Source organism: Erpetoichthys calabaricus, chromosome 14 (assembly GCF_900747795.2).
Source record: "Erpetoichthys calabaricus chromosome 14, fErpCal1.3, whole genome shotgun sequence".
Taxonomy (NCBI): Eukaryota; Metazoa; Chordata; class Cladistia; order Polypteriformes; family Polypteridae; genus Erpetoichthys; species Erpetoichthys calabaricus.
In genome coordinates, this window is record NC_041407.2 from 43,845,170 (window position 1) to 43,860,061 (window position 14,892).

Sequence of the window (14,892 nt, forward strand, 5' to 3'; positions counted from 1 at the left end):
CCAAGGCTTAGCATGACACTACTTCCACCAATATTTTATTATTTTGGGTGAATGTACAGTTAATATTTTAGCAATGAAATAAAGGCAAAGTAAGTGTATAGGCAATGCACAATAAACCACTGCAAAATAAGCTGCACAATTAAACATAATGTAATCTACAGGAGTCCAATTTAAGGGAAAAAAAAATGTACTGCTAATACCGGAGTAAGTATGTCTCACCAAAGATAAACTTCAATCCATCGTGTATGTTCAAAAACTTAATTTAAGAGTTTATGATATTCACATACATAAAAATGAACAATGTTAAAAGACTGCTTTAATAATGACTCATCTCTTGAGCGTTCATTTTTTTAACCACTTCATGAGACAAGAACTGTACAGGTACAATAGCTTTTTGATGACAACATACAAATGGGAGATTGTAATTATTTTATGTTTATTACATGAATAATTTTATTTGTTAATCATTGGAGAAAAAAGAAACAGTCTTTGTCCATGGTTTTGAAGAAACAGTTGTTTGAAAGTAAAATATTTCTGAGAGTCACCCATTGATCTTCATCAGTGCAAAAAAGGCAGTTCTATTACGACATTTCAATACATTTTTATATAATCATTATAGGGCAAGAAATGAACAATGTAATAAATTAACACAAAATTTACAACTTTTTAAAAAACCGTAATCTAAAACAATGTTTTCATGATTCAGTAAAGCTCAGAAGAGCTAAACATATTATTGTATTTAATTTAATATCAGGAAAGCAATGCATTATGAAGATAACCAGAGACAGGTCTGCCCTAGAAAACCATAGTAACTGAAATTCAGAATAGAAGCTGGAACATCAGCAGAGCACCAGTTTAACAACCTTATGGCTTTGCTCCAGAAAGTGGAAGAGTGTACATTCATTATTTTGAAGACACTGCACTGTAATTAATTAAAAATCCAATTTCCACTTTAAATAAAAGTCTTTAAATTACGTATGAATTTCTCAACAAACTCAGACGCAAGTGTTAATTAACAAACCTATTTGAGAGAATGCTAAATGACCACAGTCCTTTGTGAAGTATGATTTCCCCCCTCATTTCTCACTCCAATATGACAATGCATTTTAAATGTCTAGTATAACAAAGATCTCTGGCTTGATGTCTTCATGAATCTGCATTGCTGAATATGTGATTGCTTTCACTTCAGTCCCCTGTGAACAAACCAAAATAGGTAACTACTACAAAGTCTCAACTGTACTGAAGAACTAAGTGTGGATTTAATTTAAGTTTACTTAAAATAGTGGCAGATACACTTGGGCAGAAAAATAAATAATTAATGCACCCTTTCAATTACATTCAATTCACATTGTTGTTCTTTATTCTGAGAAGAAATTTGTTTTTGATGAATTAAAAAAATATTTTTATAATATGATTTCAGCAGTTTATATTTACTGATTAAGGGTATGTTGTTAATGCAATGTTTGTAGCAACAGCTCATTTGATATAGTTTTAAAATACACAAGACTAAAATGCAATACAGTAATCCCTCGCTATATCGCGCTTCGACTTTCGCGGCTTCACTCTATCGCTGATTTTATATGTAAGCATATTTAAATATCTATCGCGGATTTTTTGCTGGTTCGCGGATTTCTGCGGACAATGGGTCTTTTAATTTCTGGTACACCCTTCCTCAGTTGGTTTGCCCAGTTGATTTCATACAAGGGACGCTATTGGTTGATGGCTGAGAAGCTACCCAACCACAGCGCGTATTATGTATTAAATAAAACTCTTCAAATATATTGTGAGCACGGGGCCTGTTCGCACCCCTAGAGGCCGCTCCTCAAAAAACACTGAAAGATTACCTTCACATTGCTCTCTTCCTTGCTGGGCTTATATGTGGCTGCTTTGCAAGCGATATGCTTCCCGCATGGTGCTTCGCATACTTAAAAGATCAAACAGCACGCATTGATTTTTGATTGTTTGCTCGCGCTTGCTCTCTCTCTCTCTCTGCTCCTGACGGGAGGGGGTGTGAGCGGAGGGGGTGTGAGCAGAGGGGCTGTTCGCACACTGGCCTAGAGGATACGGACGCTCCTCTAAAAAATGCTGAAAAATGCTTGCTCCCTTCCTTGCAGCTACTTTGTCCGGCGGTGCTTCACATACTTAAAAGCCAAACAGCCCTATTGATTTTTGACCGTTTGCTTTTTTTTTTTTCTCTCTCTCTCTCTGACGTGCACTCCTTTGAAGAGGAAGATATATTTGCATTCTTTTAATTGTGAGACGGAACTGTCATCTGTGTCTTGTCATGGAGCACAGTTTAAACTTTTGAAAAAGAGACAAATGTTTGTTTGCAGTGTTTGAATAACATTCCTGTCTCTCTAAAACCTCCTGTGTTTCTGTGCAAATCTGTGACCCAAGCATGACAATATAAAAATAACCATATAAACATATGGTTTCTACTTCGCGGATTTTCACCTTTCGCGGGGGGTCTGGAACGCAACCCCCGCGATGGAGGAGGGATTACTGTATTCCAATGTCAATTAAATTAATTAAACTGGTTCAATTATGTCTAAATCAATAAAACATAAAACCATCTGCAACATCCAGAACATATCAAAAATACACAGAAGAATCTGACAGACTACTCTTGCCTTTGCTAAATGGAAGTTGATTAAAATGCACTGATTGCTTTTTAATAATTGCGACTGTTCAAGGAGCTATATTTCATCCACTCGAGATTCTCCGTTTCAAAAATATGTGCTTGTACCTTTTAGTATAGCTAATGGTAAATAATTCTGTTATGTCTAATTATTAAAGGTTTTCTGGACATTATGCTAAACTCTGGAAGTAAGACAAAAAGTAATTCGAAAATATACACAGATGTTTCTTTTAATATTTTGTTTTATATTTGTGTTTTCTGTGTGTTAGGTTTACACTAGAATTCCTTGAAGCCTACGAAAAAAAAGAGTAATCCCGGGCCACCTTAAATTCCTTTGCACCTCTCCTCATCAGAATCTTTTGTTTTGCAAATGTGTTAATCAGCACAAGCAGCCTGCTATTCCAAACCAACCAATTGCCCTATCAACCCAAAAAAACCCCCAGCTGTAATCAATTTCATAATTCTCAGAGCTCATGTCTCTTTATCAGAGTGTGAGGTGCCTGGAGTTGTATAGGGTACATAATTAAGGGGTATTTGGAATACATATATTGTGTTCCATGTCTTCAACATCTGTGTAAATGTAGGAGGGCAGGAAATGTGAGGCAAAAAATGCTGAACATATACTTAAAACAGAATTTTTTTTCCATATTATACTAATAATGATGAAAAGTGTATAATGTGTGAAGACTTTAGTCTAAATATCAAATAAACACGTGCGCTTTTATTCAAGAAAACAACCAAAGAAAAAAAAAAATCAATTTACAAGTTGCTGTCATTGAGTTAAAAACCCAAGCTCAAATGTCAATCCACAGGAAATTGATATGCATTCTTGGATGGTGCAAATGTAAGAGCTGCTGCCTTATAACCAAAAGGTTCCGGGTTTGAGTCCAGGCGTGTCACATTTTCAGTAGTGCAGCTGCTATTATTATTACTATAACATAATAAAGACATACATTTGATCTGAGTCTGTAACACCCAGTGTAAATTTTGGCTACTTGTAAAAGTTAGCACTTTTTTTTTTTTTATTATTCAGTTTTATTCTGTCAGTGACGTTCACGTGGTACAACAAACTTGCCTCTTCCTCTCTGAGTTGATAGCATTTATCTCAATTCTTTTCACAAGATCAGCGAACTATTTGTTGTACCGGCAATCAAAGATATGATGTCCCATGACCGCTATCAGACTACCATGTGGCATTTGCACGGTCCCCGTGCATGCCTTATACAGCACACGTGCGTTCAAACCCACGTTTGTGTGTCAGCTTTTATCCCGTCACATCAGAGAATTCCCTTTAATTTCAGCTAAGAAAAGAAGAGTGTTCATGGCTCATCTTGCAGAGATACTTTGACGTCAATTCATACAAGAAAAGGCAATGGAAAAATAAGAGGATGCAACATTGACAAGCTTCTGTTCCAAGACCTTCGCATGTTGTAAACGTAGGAAGGATGGTCTTTGGGTGTGTGGAAACTGATAACATTTGAATTTGATGATTGTATATAGTGCGGAACTGACCTCTCTGTACTATTCTGTCCTCTGCGTCTCCTGGAGTACAAAAGAAACATCACCATGCACCAACATGTGGAGACTGGGCAAGATCGGGTCATGCCAATGAATATAATGTTGCATTAGTGCAACAATGTTTTCTGAAATGTACTATACAGGTCATAAAATGAATTATTCCAAATGTCATATATAACTTTGTCTCTCTTTTTCTGTCAATGCGGCTTGGACATCATGGACCAGGCGGTGCATATTAATTCAGCGTGAGCAGCAACACTCAAGAATAAAACTGAATAAAAAACACAAATTCACATCCACAATCATTCTCAGTCACGCACACCACTCACGCCCACATCCACAGTTTTCCCAGTCTCGTTCATGCACAAGATCGGACACTGTTTTCAAATAAAGAGGTGATATAACAAAACAAGTTTGTTATACCACGTCTTTATCTGAAAACAGCATCAGATCAGGGGTTTAGGGGGTTCTAGCGTGAACATGACTGAGAGAATAAAACTGAAAGAAAAAAAAAAACGAAATTTTACAAGTACTATAAATTACAAGTACTATAAATTTACACTGGCTGTTACAGACGCAAATCAAATGCATGTTTTAATTGTATAAAAACAATAAGTAAGAGTAGCTCACTACTCAAAACTGTAAATTTGCGAGGCAGCCAGGATTGAACCGGCGACCTCTTGATTAAGAGTCAACAGTTCTTACCGCTGCACCATGCAAACTGTCATATCAATAGCCTACCCTAACTTGCTTTCTTTTTCTTCGGTTATCCATATTACTAACCGAGAATGGTAAACCGGATGGCATGGACGCAGGTGCACGGCGATGGGACCATGAGACGTACTGCGCAGGTGCGTACAGCGCACGTCTCATAAACCTCAAGCGAAGTCGTATCCACCGCGCACGAAGGAGTCACGGCCCAAAAACGAAAGAGCTCAACTGACGTGAATGAGAAATGAAGCAACAACGCGCCCATAGCTAATGACCAACGACACAGCCACACAAAAAAGAGGATTCTGCACTGCTGCCCAGATTCAAACGGAACAGGCTACGGAGGCCCCACAGAAGGCGCAGGCGTCACCGCCATATTGCGAGTGGCACTACTATGGAGTGCAGGCGCAGGCGTCACCACCATATTGCGAGTGGCACTACTGCGGAGTGAAGTTGGGAATAATGTGCTGCTTGGGATTGTACAAACCGCTGAACGCTTTACACCAAATTCAAACACAATACAGCTCAACGATACAAACACGAGCCCACCTGGATAAGAACAATGACGGAAGCGTACAAGCCCACACTACATGGCATAGTCAGACCTGACATAGTACGGAAGGTGCAGGCGCCTACAACGCACGTCTAAAGAGCACACCCATCAAAAAAACATCAATCGTGTAAAAGCACGTAGTTCACACAAATCATGTGCTCTCAGCACATATAAAGCGTATAAGGACAATACGGAGAATAGAGACCCAAAGGCATTGGAGTGAAAAAAAGGCAGATAAGAGATTATGAAAGCAGTGGAATTCGAAAGGCTCAAACAAACAATGGCGCGATACACATGCAGACAAAGGTACAGAATATGAAAGCAGGCTGTTTGGTTTTAAGTGACTATTAGGTCCGATTGAGGGAAGGCGGAGTACAGCACGGAGGACTGATAGCGGGAACACACAGACACGAGACCACATGGAGCAGTACGGAAGTGTGCACGCCCACAGCATAGTCAGACCCGACATAGTACGGAAGGTGCAGGCGCCTACAATGCACGTCTAAAGAGCACACCCATCAAAAAAAAATCAACCGTGTAAAAGCACATAGTACACACAAATGATGTGCTCTCAGCGCATATAAAGCGTATAAGGACAATACGGAGAATAGAGACCGAAAGGCATTGGAGAGAAACAAAGGCAGATAAGAGATTATGAAAGCAGTGGAATTCGAAAGGCTCAAACAAACGATGGCACGATACACATGCAGACAAAGGTACAGAATATGAAAGCAGTAAAATTCGAAAGTATTGTAGCGTCCCAGCCAGGTTGAGGGCTTTTTGGTTTTAAGTGGCTGTTAGGTCCGATTGAGGGAAGGTGGAGTACAGCACGGAGGACTGATAGCGGGGTATTGCTTTGATGCAGTGGTTTGGGGGGCGTTGGAGAGGGTGCTAGAAAGTTGTGTTTGGGGTCAAGTAGAACTTTTGTGACACTTTATCATGTCAGTCACTACAGTATCAAATACCAGGACAAACTGAGGTCTGAAAAAAAGAGTAGACAACAAAGTCTTTTCGCATTCGCATCATGCAATGGACAAAACGTGGATTTACACAATACTGGACCATATGCTATGAGAATCTGTGGTCCCACACACAATTCCAAAAAAAAAAACATGTAAAATTGTATATCCAATTAACCAAACACAGGGGTTGGCGAACGAAGCGAGCAGGGGGCAAGGCCCCCTAGTATTCTTGAATAAAATGACACTTGTTTTGTTATACTTCTACCTTTTGTGAAAGTGTTTGCTTGATCTTTGGACTTCAGGCTTCACACATTATACACTTCATGTCTACATTTTGTCAATTATTACTAAAATATGAAAAACATTTCTGTTTTAACAATGTGATTACAAAGATTGTTGTAGACATGGGACACACATGAAATGTATGTATTCCAAATGATGGTATATTATTTACCCTCTACAACTCCAGGCACTTCACTCCAAGTTAAACACTGAGCACTGAGAACCTTCTTTGCAAATTGAGCTGCAGCGGAGGGCGTGAGGATGGGTTAACAGGCTGTTTGTGCTGATCGACACATTTACAACACAAAAGATGCTGATGGAGAAGTGCAAAGGAATTTAAGGTGGGTCGGGATTATGAGTTTTTCGTAGGCTTCGGGAATTCTAGTGTTAATAAGATGAAGTACTATAAATTAACACTCCATTCAGTAAAGAAAAATGTATTGTATACACTTAACTTTAAGCAATTAAATGAATGAGGCCAATGAAAATAATTTTATTGCCAAACATTGGTAACTGAAAAATTTCCTTTCTAAATTGTAAATTCTAGTGTTTTTTTAACATAAAAATACAGGTTTTTATGATGGATATGATTGGCAATTCAATTTAGGATGCAAATAACAGTACTATTTTGTTGCCACCATGAATTTTACATGACACTTGGAACAGTACTGCTAATTTAGTGTTTTCTAGCATGCACCTTGGTGGTGCAATATAGATATTTTAATTTTCCCTTTTTTTCTACAGTGTCTTTCTTAGTATCTCAGTAAAATAGCATTTTCAAGGTATTTATTTCCTGGGTCCATGTTATAATATTAGGGTTCAGATTTAAAATAGCTACAAAGCATCATGTATAAGCACATAACCAATAATCAGTCATAATTTATTAACCTATAATGTGTCATATGTTTAAACTTGATGCTGTAAATATGACTTTGTAATTTACTCTATAATCACAGCTCTTTTATGATTTCATTTTATATTCGGACAGGACTTGTTTTCTCTCCAGCTTCTACATTTTGACTTTCACCTCATTCAAAAGTCTACATAGTTCTTATTCATTCTCTTTCAGGCTATGCAATCTTTCTCTTTATTTTCCTCATTACCTTTATGAGGCTACTAACTTGTCAGTGTAATTTCTATTTAAGGCATTGCCAGTACTTAAAATAGTACAAAACACTGCTGCTATTCATAAATGTAACAATTTACAGCAGCAAGGCATGGAGTAGGCAACAACATTAAACTTCTTTCCCTCTCAACTTAATCTATAAATCTATAATAAAAAAGGAAACATTCAAGATTAGCAGTCTACAGCATGAAAGTGAAATTAAAACAAGGTACTGTATGTGTTCCTGCCAAATTCACAGAACTTCTGTCTGCTTATACTTACTTGTGGATGCTTGGCTAAGTTAAATTCCTCCCCCCATCTGCAAAACCAAAATAAGTGAATTTATAAAAAGAAGACAGAACAACATACACAGCATTTCAAGCATGAGGTGATAAAGATTCCTTAAATAAACTATAATGGGAATTTGCATGCTATACAGAATTAAAAAGAAAAAAAAAAATTACAAATTTTGCTCCACACATTATGCTAGTTAAGATACCCTCATTCCACTTACGGAAGTGCTACTTCTGGTTATACAGACATTATATTGGCTTTCCTATTCATATATACATTTGTGTAAGCTAATATTCAGGGTGTCCAGGTCCTGCGATACAAGTTATTATTTTTATCATTATTACTGTAAATCAGATCTATTCTTGGATTAAACATTCCGGTTTATACAGAAGTAAGTGTTCTCAAAATTTGTGCCACCTTTAATATAAAATTTAATTATCAACTTATCCATTTACTGTGTACCAGTACCGTGCCTTTCATTACAATTGCAAACTTATTATTTAACTTTAGTCTTAATAGATTTTTTAAGTGAAAGATATATTAAAATAAACAATGTAAAATAGAAGACAGCAGTCTTTTAGCAAATATACACACCCTAAAGAATACTAGGGAGGCCTAACTATATCAAAAATTACATTTTTATAGCACAAATAAAAAAAAAAAGTGATAAACAAATAGGCAAAAAATCCCCCACTCACAGATGTAAAGTAACACAACAAAGCACTCCTCCTTTCTATCACTCTGCAACACTTGGTCTCTTTTACTCACAAACGTCAAGCACTTCTCCTTTGCCTTCTCCCAAACACTGCATAAGCCTCTGGATTTACATCGCCTTTAAATTTGATCAGAGTGAATTATGGCTTAGTCCTGGAACTATTCCCGACTCTGAAGTTTCTTCCAGGCAATACCCTCTACTGGCCTCTGGAATTCTTGGACCCCCCACACCTTCTTTTGCACTTAAAGGAACATGTCTTTTAAGCAGCTTTACATCAGCCTTATATAAAGAGATACATGCCCCGACGCCATCCAGTCAAGGGCTTTTTTGCTTCCCGTTAAATTCTCAGGATTCTTGAATAGTTTCCCATTGGTCCAAAACCTCTAAAAGGGCAACATAGTCCCAAGTTGTCATGGTTTCAGATCAGCTGATGTTGGTGCTACTTGCCAAACATTTCTGGGAACATTATTTACATTAGACAAAGATCAAGCACCTGTCTGCCAATGGGATGCCTGCTACTTACAGTCTAGAGACTGCATGTCGTCTTTCTCTTTTTCCCTGCCAGGACACTGAGTGATCACACAATTCACATTTCCTCATAGTATTGCCTGTACTAACTTTCTTGTACTAGTCTGAAAAGTATTGTAGGGTGTTGGTGAACACTGCCCCATGCTGTGACATCTCTTCCTACATGTAATTCTTGTTCTCAGCAGGTAACCCCTTACAATAACAACTTTAGGCACATTTTGCATATATTTTATCTATATATCTATATATATATATATATATATATATATATATATATATATCTCTATATATCTATATATATATATATAAAATCCCTATGTGCATCCAGGTGTCCGTGTGTGGGTGTCTTCTGATGAAATGCACATGCGCGGGGCACGGTGTGACGCGCGATATTACTGTCAGAGAAAGTTAGATGCGTTTTACGGAAATACAAACCAGTATTACTGCGAGAGGAAATTAAAGGTACACAATACAGTGACGCATATTACAGCCACATACAAGCCAGTATTACTGTCAGAGGAGATTAATGACATATTACCGACGCACACACCTGTATTACCGCCAGAGAAAATTAAAGGTATATTACAGATGTACAAGCCAGCAGAAGTACAAGACGGTATCCTTCAATAAGGGCACGCAGAAAAAGGCGAGCCTCAAAAGGGCGACCTCAACTGGGCGCAGCGAATAAAGGCGCGCGTAAATAAAGATCTGCACCTTTGTTGCTCTTCACATATTCCAGAGCCATTTGAACTAAATTATCTACGAACGCCTTTATTCGCCGCGCTCAACTGAGGTCTCCCTTTTGAAGCTTCCCTTTTTGTGCGCGCCCTTATTGAATAGAGCCGTAAAAGACAGTATTACTGTCACAGAAAATTAAAGACACACAATACACGGCGGCAGCCCACGAAGAACGGTCAGCTCAGCAAGTAAACATCAACAAAAGAAAGGCTGAAAGAAAGAAAAATACGACCAACAAAAAGAATGAGGTCAAAGTCCCTTGCCATTTAATATAGACTGTTCCTACTAATGTTTATGCACTACTGTTCTAGCGCCCGTTATTGTAACAGGCTAAATGACTAGTATATATATATTAGTATGCACGTGCTTAACATATTAAATCAGGACAAAGATTATGGTTTTTTGAAGAAGTTACTTGAATGACACCAAAATCCCCCACTAACAGAAAATAAATGAGCATTACTACAATATATCCTACATAAGACAAGAAATCAAAAGAAGTTGAAACACATAATGAAAAGGGTTAAAGTGAACTTAATATGTGAGTGGTAAAACTCTCTTGACAATCTGGGTATTAAAAAGTGGCCTCTCACCCTATAGAACGGATCTTGAAATTTACTCTATCCAACTGTAGAACCTTTATTTCCTGAAATAAATTGTAAAAAAGAGAGGGAACAGCTTTCATTACCAAAGACACATAAGTACCATCATCATTACATCATTGCCACTGTGTAAACATAGAAATATACCTTACCCGAGGAATGAAAAACTGATCCGCACTAAATTTAAAGAGCCAGTCATCCAAGAAATGAAAAAGCAGTGAAAGCATATCTTCACCTGTTATAAAAAAAAAAAAAAGATAGTTCAAATGGAGGAATAAAAATTAGTTTAATATAAATCATAAATCCAAAGTCTAACTGTCTTTATAAGATATCGGTGTAGTACCACTATATTATATATATATATCTCTATACATATTAATAAAAGGCAAAGCCCTCACTGACTGACTGATTGATTGACTGACTGACTGACTCATCACTAATTCTCGAACTTCCCGTGTAGGTGGAAGGCTGAAACTTGGCAGGCTCATTCCTTACAGCTTACTTACAAAAGTTAGGCAGGTTTCATTTCGAAATTCTACGCGTAATGGTCATAACTGGAATATGTTTTTTGTCCATATACTCTAATGGAGGAGGCGGAGTCACGTATCGCGTCATCACGCCTCCTACGTAATCACGTGAACTAAAAACAAGGAAGAGATTTACATCACGAGTCAAACGCGGGAACGAAGGTAAATGACGTTAATTTTTGAGTGTCTTTTAATACTGTGTAAGCATACATATTAACACATGTGCAATTAAACGTGTGCATTTACAGGGTGATTTCTCAGGCTTAAAAGCTTGCCTTTTATCAAACGCGGGAACAAAGGTAAATGACGTTGTTCACTGTCTTTTAATACTGTTTAAGCATACATATTAACACATGTGCAATTAAACGTGTGCATTTACGGGGTGATTTCTCAGGCTTAAAAGCTCGCCTTTTACTAAAAAGGTAAATGCAAAACTATTTTCAATCATTCTATGATCTGCTTCTCACCACTGAAGGCACCGTGGCGGATGTTACGTCACTTGCTGGCCAACTATAAGCGTTACCTGGTAGGTAACCAGCCACTCACTTCACTCCCTTACGGGAATCGAACCTCTGAGGTTTTCTTTTGTTCTTCATTAAAATTTAAAAGCAATACTTCACTGCTAAGCCCCTCTAGCGCTGACGTCCGAGGTTCGATTACCGTAAGCAAGTGCAGTGAGTGTGTACACCTGATGAGCCAAGAATAAGGGGGAAAGACGTGTCGCGTACTCTTTGCATTATTTGACAGTAAACTATTTTCAACCATTCTATGATCTGCTTCTCACAACTGAAGGCACCGTGGCTGATGTTACCTCACTTGCTGGCCAACCATAAGCGTTACCTGGTAGGTAACCAGCCATTCACTTCACTCCCTTACGGGAATCGAACCTCGGTCGTCAGCGCTACAGGCAAAGCCCCTAAAATTGCGCCACGGCGTGTGGTTCGTTTATTTGACAACATGTAGATCGGGGTAATTACATTCCGCGCCACGGCGTGTGCTTCGTTTATTTGACAACATGTAGATCGGGGTAATTACATTCACGGCATTCGTAGTCTGATTCACAATCTGATTGTATGGGTGGTTACCTACCAGGTAACGCTTATAGTTGGCCACCAAGTCAGGTCGAAGTGATCACTCGAGTGAAGGCAGCTTCACAAAAAAACAGATCCTTAACAAACTGTTGTTAGTATATTTTCCCTCAATTTATAAAGGTTTTGTTTTCTTCTTAATGAAAATTTAAAAGCGGTACTTCGCCGGTGCGAAGCGCGTGGATTTGACCGACTGACACATACAAACATATTCATGAGTGCAGGTACTTCGGAAAGAAAGCACCGTGTAAACCTAAAGTTTAAATTAAGTTCATAGACCTACAAAAGGTTGCCATTCATTTGAGGCAAGATTGCTTTTCTTCTGTACAACTATATGTTGCATTCTCAAGAGTGTGCTTGCACGGCTTCGGATATAGATACATATATATATATATATATATATATATATATATATATATATATATATATATATATATATGTATGTATTTCTATATATAAATATGTAAGCTTATAAGTACTGCCTTACTTCTATTTAAGAAAGGAAGATGTAATGATACTTGATTTAAACGATTCCATGTCTTCCTGGGTTTGCTTGGCTTATTGTCAATATCTTTACACCTTTTTTTAAGACTTATTGACTGAAGCGGGCTTTCACGAAAAAAGTTAGGGCTTTGCTACAGGATACACCCTCCACAAGTAAAGCAAGTAAAAATAAAGGTATATATTTCTGTTTTATTTAAACCTTTTAAGTTCGTATGCATAGCCCCATTTGGCTGTTATAGTTTTTTTTTTCTTTCTTCAGTAATATTTAATCTCCTTAAAGAAAAAGAACATATCCATTTTACTTTTTTTGTATCTCTTTAGTAATATTTTAGTGTAAAAGGACAACCAGTATTTAAACCTTTTATGTTACTTTATAAATTTATTTTACACAATGTTGAAAAATTAATAAGAAAGCTACATATTTTGGCAGCTGCTGCTTTAATTTTCAATGAAATGAAAAAAGCTCTCCAAGAGAAAACGTCAATGAAGAAGAAACAGTTTGCACTATCTAAAAATGAGAAACCCTCATTTATAAAAGTTTGCTGCAGATGACTTAACTGAAAATAAATGAATAGTTCCTATGTGTATAATACATATTTATCTATTTTACTTATGCCTTTATTCCAGCAACTTGCAACATCTGAGGTACAATTTGTTACATTACTTTTGTTTTTTGCAGCACAGGCAGGTGAAGTGACTTCCTCAGGGTCACACAGTGGTGTCAGTACCAGGATTTGAACTGACAAGCTCCGGGTTTACTGAAATATTACTGAAGAAAGAAAAAAAACGAAAATGGGCAAATAGGGCTATGCATACAGATGTCCATCCATCCATTATCCAACCCGCTATATCCTAAATACAGGAGCCAATAAGTAGATATGTATTTATACAGTATATATATGTGTGTGAATGTATGTATGTATGTATATATGTATGTCTATATTTATATCTATATATATGTAGATATGTCAATTTGTATATGTGTGTATATATATATATATATATATATATATATATATATATATATATATATATATATATATATATGTAGATATGTATATATATGTATATATATATGTTTACATAACCTGTTTAACACACTACTTCGCCGCTGCAAAGCGCGGGTATTTTGCTATATTATATATATATATACATACAGTAATCCCTCCTCCATTGCGGGGGTTGCATTCCACAGCCACCCGCGAAATAAGAAAATCCGCGAAGTACAAACCATATGTTTATATGGTCATTTTTATATTGTCATGCTTGGGTCACAGATTTGCGCAGAAACACAGGAGGTTGTAGAGAGACAGGAACGTTATTCAAACACTGCAAACAAACATTTGTCTCTCTTTCAAAAGTTTAAACTGTGCTCCATGACAAGAAAGAGATGACAGTTCAGTCTCACAATTAAAAGAATGCAAACATATCTTCCTCTTCAAAGGAGCAAACAAATCAATAGTGCTGTTTGGCTTTTAAGTATGCGAAGCACCGCGGCACAAAGCTGTTGAAGGCGGCAGCTCACACCCCCTCCGTCAGGAGCAGAGAGAGAGAGATAGAGAGAGACAGAGTTTGTTTTTCAATCAAAAATCAATACGTGCCCTTCGAGCTTTTAAGTATGCGAAGCACCGTGCAGCATGTCATTTCAGGAAGCAGCTGCACAAAAGATAGCAACGTGAAGATAATCTTTCAGCATTTTTAGACGAGCGTCCGTATCATCTAGGTGTGCGAACAGCCCCCCTGCTCAATCCCCCTACGTCAGGATCAGAGAAAGTCAGCGCAAGAGAGAGAGAGAAGTAAGCTGGGTAGCTTCTCAGCCATCTGCCAATAGCGTCCCTTGTATGAAATCAACTGGGCAAACCAACTGAGGAAGCATGTACCAGAAATTAAAAGACCCATTGTCCGCAGAAATCCGCGAACCAGCAAAAAATCCGCAATATATATTTAAATATGCTTACATATAAAATCCGCGATGGAGTGAAGCCGCGAAAGGCGAAGCGCGATATAGCGAGGGATTACTGTATTACATATATACACACAAATATAGTGCTGTTAAAAAGCATTTGGCCCTTCCCAATTTCCTCTATTGTTTCTGATCTCCAAACAAATTTAGCATAATACAAAAGA

At 37.5% G+C, this 14,892-nt stretch overlaps 1 protein-coding gene across 1 annotated transcript in view; it reads right to left on the reverse strand.

The window, feature by feature from the left end:
* Nucleotides 1-415: 415 nt before the first annotated feature.
* Nucleotides 416-14,892, reverse strand: part of zbtb8os (zinc finger and BTB domain containing 8 opposite strand) — a 67,383-nt gene continuing 52,906 nt past the window's right edge. Inside the window, exons 4-7 of the mRNA XM_028818923.2 lie at nucleotides 10,799-10,881; nucleotides 10,638-10,690; nucleotides 8,052-8,088; nucleotides 416-1,193 (exon numbers count right to left, since the gene is read on the reverse strand). Of these exons, the coding sequence (XP_028674756.1) occupies nucleotides 1,107-1,193; nucleotides 8,052-8,088; nucleotides 10,638-10,690; nucleotides 10,799-10,881 (260 nt within the window). The 3' untranslated portion in view covers nucleotides 416-1,106. The remainder of the gene's footprint in view (nucleotides 1,194-8,051; nucleotides 8,089-10,637; nucleotides 10,691-10,798; nucleotides 10,882-14,892) is intronic.